Source organism: Lotus japonicus, chromosome 6, assembly GCF_012489685.1.
Source record: "Lotus japonicus ecotype B-129 chromosome 6, LjGifu_v1.2".
Lineage (NCBI taxonomy): Eukaryota > Viridiplantae > Streptophyta > Magnoliopsida > Fabales > Fabaceae > Lotus > Lotus japonicus.
In genome coordinates this window covers 60,390,815-60,397,426 of record NC_080046.1, presented here as the reverse complement: position 1 = coordinate 60,397,426, position 6,612 = coordinate 60,390,815, and the positions used below count along the sequence as shown (strand labels likewise).

At 32.1% G+C, this 6,612-nt stretch overlaps 1 protein-coding gene across 1 annotated transcript; it reads right to left on the bottom strand.

Annotated features, from left to right (window-relative positions):
• Positions 1-655: 655 nt before the first annotated feature.
• On the bottom strand, positions 656-5,794 carry LOC130725699 (E3 ubiquitin-protein ligase UPL5-like). Its single transcript, XM_057576904.1, has 3 exons — positions 4,276-5,794; positions 2,219-2,805; positions 656-953 (listed from the first exon to the last, which is right to left on the bottom strand). Exons 1-3 carry the CDS (start codon positions 5,792-5,794, stop codon positions 690-692), a joined length of 2,370 nt encoding a protein of 789 aa, XP_057432887.1. The 3' UTR covers positions 656-689.
• Positions 5,795-6,612: the final 818 nt, after the last annotated feature.

Below are 6,612 nucleotides of genomic sequence, written 5' to 3'. Positions count from 1 at the left end.
TCTAGCTTTTAATTATATGCTAATTCTATTCATACTACTACAATCAAGGGGAGTACAGAATTGGGGCTGGTTTGGTCAACATCCGCTCAGTTCACCAAATACAAACTACTGTGATGATGCACTTTATCTATCGTGGACAGGCCAGATTTTATATCCACATATTTAATCCATTTCGCAGGGAGATTTCTTACAAACTCTGTTTCATGGACTTGTGTGAAGAAGCTGTTAAGTTTCTTTTAAACATTGGTTGTTGCCATTTGTTACATGTATTTTGATGTTTGTTTAATATCATGCATTTTAACCTTCGAAGTTAGTAATCATCTTTGGGGTGCTCCATTAAACATTATGTGAAATGCTATGTTGTATTTTGTGTGTGATGTTGTTTTATCAATACCTTTAATCTTTATTTTCCAAATAGATAATGTTATATGTTGAATTATTCTATGGTGTTATTTAATAGTGAAGATTGCCCCAAAGTGGAAGTCGGCAAGGGGTCAAAGACAACTAACATTTAAAACTCATCTAATTCATATATATGATCAAAAATTTAAACATAAACATAACATAATAATGACATATAAGTGTTTGATTAATTATTTGTGCATTGCACTACTCAATTGTTGTAATTAGCAGAAGAGTTCGTAAAAATTTATCCGTGCATCGCACGGACAAACGGGCTAAATACTAGTTTAATAATAACCGAAAGTGCAGTAAACATATTCTTGAGTAGTGATCGTTGTAAAGTGATCTTGCATGACCGCCATAGATGAATAGGGGGGCAAACGAAGCTGGTAAATGCATGTATGTGATGAAGGAAGATGATTATCTGGTTCCATAGATCTGCAAATTTTTAAAGGAGCCAAACAATCGAAACCTTCAGATGGTAAATATTTCAGAGATGTCCAAAAAAATAGAAGAATCTTTCTTTCTTCCGCTGACATTTTCCTAACAACCTGCAAATTTGGTTTTTACATGATACAATGTTAACTTTTTTAATAAAAATGGAGAAGCAGCTAGAGCAAAATAAAATAATGAGTTATTCGAAAAAAAATTCATGAAAGAATCATTAAAAATGTTTCAACAACTACCTACTTTGGAAAATGATTTTATAAACATCTACATAATTCAAACATCCAACATGTATTCAAAGTGAAAAAGAATAAGAAAAACGAGATATAGTATATAATAAGAATAGAAAGATATGGAGAAAATATCATATTTACTGCTATATTGCATCCCAACAAAAGGTTAAACTAGTACTCTTTCAAAAAAAAAAAAAAGGTTAAACTAGTACATTATATAACATTTTGGATAAACTTATAACAACAAATAGATTTTAACAAATTCTGTAATTTAGCAACAGTAGATTCTAAATACCGTAAATGAACATGTTACTATTTAGAGGCGTAAAAGAACTCAAGGGAGATAATTTTACAAAATGCAGCACATCGTGAAAGTTATGACTGACTTTCTTTGTCGCAGTAAAAAAAATCATGAAAAGTTATGTTATAACTAGAATATGACTCACATGCTACTCAGCTGAATCAATAAAGATCGGTGCATAATCAATAAATGTAGAACACTAAAGAGATAAGAAGATATGAAAGAGTGATAGATGTAATATGTGATATAACTCGAAAAAAAAGACAAAGAGGAAAAAAAAAAAAGAAGTGTCCTAAAATATATGCACTATTTGAAGGTACACATATATCGTTACTCTTATGCAATAAATAAATCAATTTATAATCTCTAGGAGATTAAAAAAGCAATATTAATTTTGTTAAAAATAGTACTACTACTAATATTGGAACTTTCGTCATAATAATTGAGTTGATCTATAACTTTCACATTTTAATAAAAACTCAAACTTATTTCTGTACTTTATGTTTAGCTAAACCTTAAATTATATTTTAAATGAAGGGTATAATTACAATCATGGAAGATAAAATACCTCTAAGCTCCCCAAGCAAACAACTAAGTTAAGTTGATAATGTGACTAAGTAAATGATAACTTACCAATATGGAATTTCAGAATGAAGCAACTCTTGCCCATCAAACAAATCATATAGGGGATATTGATTCAACATGCTCTTGAATATTAAAGGAAATGTAATACATTTACATTGTTGAAAAAATTTGGAAAACGGAAGAAAAGAGGGGCAAAAGGAGAGAATCAAGGAAGACATATATGTAAAGACAAGGCTAGTATCCTACATACCTCCCAAAACCAAGATATCTGAGGATCAGTCTTTCGATAGCCAACATACTCAGTTTTTGCCTTCCATTCTTCAACAGAAATTGCATTTTCTTCTCCATATAGCATCCTGTCAAAATCTTTAAGATCTAAAATCTGGAAGAACTGTCGGAGCTTTGAGTTGAAAATGATATCACCAAAGCCCTTGGAAAAATGTGATACTTGCTCAGAGATGGATGACACAAATTGATTTTGTATAAGAAGATCAACATACTTCTGTCTGTTCTTACTATTCACTACAAGGCTCTCACCACCCGGACAAAGCTCAATCACTTTCTTGTGTCCTAATTCCTCCGCCTCCCAAGCAAATGTAAGTCCTAAAGCATCTGAATCAACAAAATCTGCATCCATCTCTAATATTTTCTTGCAGCTTCTGTACATGTAAGGATCTGCTTCCTGTATATCTTCCAAAGTAATATGCTCTCCAGCCAATTGCTTGAAAAACACACGATCGAAAGCAATGCCCACTTGCACCTCATTCATCAAAGCTAAAGCAATAATGCGACCAGAGAAGGTGAAGTACTCAAGGTGCAGAGGATTTACTTTGGATGCTGCAGACATGTAGATGAATATTAAGTTAAACTTCATTGTCCATAAGTTATCTGATGATACAAAATATAATTAAAAATGTATCAAAACTCAAGACTAAGTAAGAACCATAGACATTAATGTTAACAAATGGGAACTCAAGTTTTGTGGCAAATGCAAATAATGATGATACATGTTACACAGTGTAGAGTTTATAAATATCCATGAATAAAATCAACAATTTAGTTTTTCTTTAAAAAACTACAAGAACAAGCATAACAAGTCATGGGTGTATGAGAAGCCACACCCTCAAATTTTTCACCAATGCTTACCACTACATTTCACACCACTTTAGTGGATCCAATCCTACATATAAGTTCAAGAACAAGACAAACACACATTAACGGTGGAACCTATAAACATTAATAGATAAGAAGCCACTACATCACTCCTTAAAGAGGACCGTAGTACTTACATTGAATACAATTATTTTTGTCATTAAATTAGAAAGTAAAGATTAACTTCTATATTATATAACTATGCTCTAACATGTTAATTTACCATTGCCAAAACAATAATGCACATACATAATAGATTCACAGAAGCATATATACCATATGAGACATGGTAATTTTGGTAATGGTAAAAAATATCTCAATTTGATTACTGGCATAAAAGAAGCAACACAAAGCTAATGTATCAAAATTTTATGAACTTGTAGTAAAATAATAACAATACAAAAAACGTATACTTCAAACAAAAAGTATATTAACCTTCCATTTATCAAACACATCACTAAATATATGAAATCTATGAATTCTCAAACGTCTATAGCATTCTCAAAAGTAATGAAGATTTAAACAATCATAACTTCAATAAACAAATGGGAGACAATTATGATCAGAATTAGATAGTGATTGGAGAAGATAGCACAAATACTTATCATAATGATTCCTCAATTTAAGATTGAGAGTTTGGTATGTATATATCCTAAGACCAAATACATTTGACCTCAACTAAAATATGTATGCTCCTATTTTTGTAAAGTAGTTGCTTTCTATCTAACATGGACATACCAAGAATGTTACTTTCAAGTTAATCATATCGAAAATAAAGATTTAAAATTTTAATGAAATTAAATGGATTTTTACAATTTCAATAATATAATTGCCAGTATATGTTTGGATACAAGTTAAGTGCAATGTTAAAATACTTTCATCACAATTGATATGAAGAGTTCCATTTTTTTCGAAATAAGTTCATTTGCACTAGTGACAAATGATAACTTTTACCACCAAATTCACTACCCTTCAAATGCAGTCTAGCACTTATTTCCATATCTTTATACTGTATGTCATTCATGAAGTAGGATTTGCTTACAATCCATTTCTAGACACGTGAACACACATATTCTATATAAAAAAAATTATATCTAAATTTCTTTTAGGAATGGACATGAAACTTATGTATTCAGATTTGGGGATGAAACTCACCAGGATTAGGGAAAAATCTTCTGCAGTCATTTGGGCATGCCACGAAAAGAGCATTTAGCGGATTAAATATTTCTTGACACACCAAAATAAACCACTCCCTCTCCACACCCTCTCCTGCCCCTTCCTCATGCAAAAAATTTACAGAAAGGTCATACCTCAAAGCTTCAAGCCTTGCGTGCACTATTTCACGAAAAGATTCAGCAAGTAGATTAGACCGGTCAATAAATATGTGATGCGTTTCCTCATCTCCATGCTCTTCACTAGGAAATGAATTTACTGCCAATTGCCTTCTAGCTGCGGAGTTTAGCGCACTTTTGTGCTCCAAAATCCACTCATGACCCTCACCTCTCGTTGTGTACAAAATAACTAGCACAGACAAATTTCGCCCTCTGTGTATCAAAAATTCCCTAAACATCTCTTCAGCACCGTCTATTAGCTTAGAGAGTTCAGACATATGCTTTAATAGCGTAAAGTAATGAACCCACTTCATAGTCCATTGTTTCACGTTATCCAAGTCATCCTCAATTTTCTGAAAGCCTTCTTCCATTTTGTATAATAATTTACTGTACATAAGACGAAGGTGGTAAATCTCATTTGCAAGCAATGGTTCCTCATCATCTTCCTCATTAGTCCCAGACTGGGTCTCCCAAGCTTGCATTCCCTTAACCTTGATTGCATCCCTTAAACAAACTAAGAATGCAATCAGATTCTGGAAATTGTACATCAACGATAACTCAAGGATCTTGATCTTAAAACAACTATCCAAATCCCTTAACACCAAATTCACACTCTCACCAACATAATTCAAAACACTTTTAACTAGAACCTTCCGATTGGGATTTATATCACCGACACACTCCTCCAGCACAATCCTGAGACAAGTCATAAAAGAATTGTAAAGATCGCAATCATCCCCTGCATATATTCTAAGCAGATCACAAAACACTGCCACCGTACGAAGGCAACAAGCATGTAAACCTTTCTTGAACATGGAGTTGCAACCGTCCAAGAACAATCTGATGGTGAAATCGGCCATGGCTTTGTGAGGTGATGATTCGGACCGGTAGAGACTAACCAGCCCCTTTAGACCCCTTTTATACATGAAATCGTCCAAGGCGTTAAGCTTGAACAACATTTTCACGCAATGTTCCTTAGTACTGCTCCCTTCATCGGAGAGGTGCCAAAGGTCCAACATGTCGTCCACCGCGACACGTTGTCGAGATATGTCTCCTCCGCTGCGCAAGTAGGCCACCAAATGAAGGGTGGCATCGTTTTGGATGCCGCAATCACCGAGTCTTTGCTCCCAACGGAGCTGCTTCCCTGCATGAATCAATCTCTGGTCATGAATTGGAATTCTAGTTCTACTCTCGACCCTTTGGTAGACCGATTTCACGCTCTCTTCAGCAGAACCTTGCATCACTATGCAGTTGCCATTCGGAATCATGCGAATGAAGAACTGCAGACGCGGCGCCAACGATGCCATCTTCTGCTTGTGATCTAGGGTCATCAAATTTTCCATTGGAGTGGTGAGGCGGTGGTTGCGCAATGCAAAACAATGATCAACGGCAAACTTAAAGTGAAGAGCAATAGTAGTTCGAAGTAGCAAAACAAGCTTTGCCTCTAAGAACGAGGATTTTATAACTCAATCTACGAAACTCTCCACGTTGAACGTAAACTAGGTTGTTTGTTTGTAATAAATGAGCAATAAATTCAAAATAAATGAGTAATTATATTTTAGTATAGAATATCAATATATATATATATATATAAAATTAAAATTTGACTTGACCATTAATAAATGTCAATATGACTTTTTAATTTACATTACTAATTATATAAATAGTAATTATAAAATATCTCATGCATATAATTGAAATATTCAATATTTTCAAAATAAATATTAATTTTAAATTAGAAAAATTCCTTGTATTATTGAAAATACCAATTAATTATTAATTATTAATTATTAATTATTAATTATTAATTAATATTTATATTATTTTTTTGGTAGCTAGATATATCTATTTATATTATTATTTGTACTAAACATTTATTCTAAAACATCACACATATAATTAAAATATTAAATAATAAAACTAGTTAATTGCAAAACCTCTCATACAAATAATTTAGAAAATAAATAATAAATTAGTTAAATGTTAATTATCAATAAAAAAAGTTCCTTGAATTAATGAAATACTAATTAATTATTAATTACTCTATATATAATAATTGTATGAAATATTATTTGTAAAACCTCACCCATATATAATTAGTATATTAAATATTAACATTTTTTAAAATATTAATCATCAATAAGAAAAAAAAATCAAGACT

Bases quoted from the DNA above. Each gene is read 5' to 3' on its own strand.
- LOC130725699 (XM_057576904.1), bottom strand. From the start codon at position 5,794: ATGGAAAATTTGATGACCCTAGATCACAAGCAGAAGATGGCATCGTTG. The intron at 2,806-4,275 runs GTGAGTTTCATC...ACATGTCTGCAG, and splicing joins AAGATTTTTCCCTAATCCTG to CATCCAAAGTAAATCCTCTG. The intron at 954-2,218 runs GTATGTAGGATA...CCAAATTTGCAG, and splicing joins AGATATCTTGGTTTTGGGAG to GTTGTTAGGAAAATGTCAGC.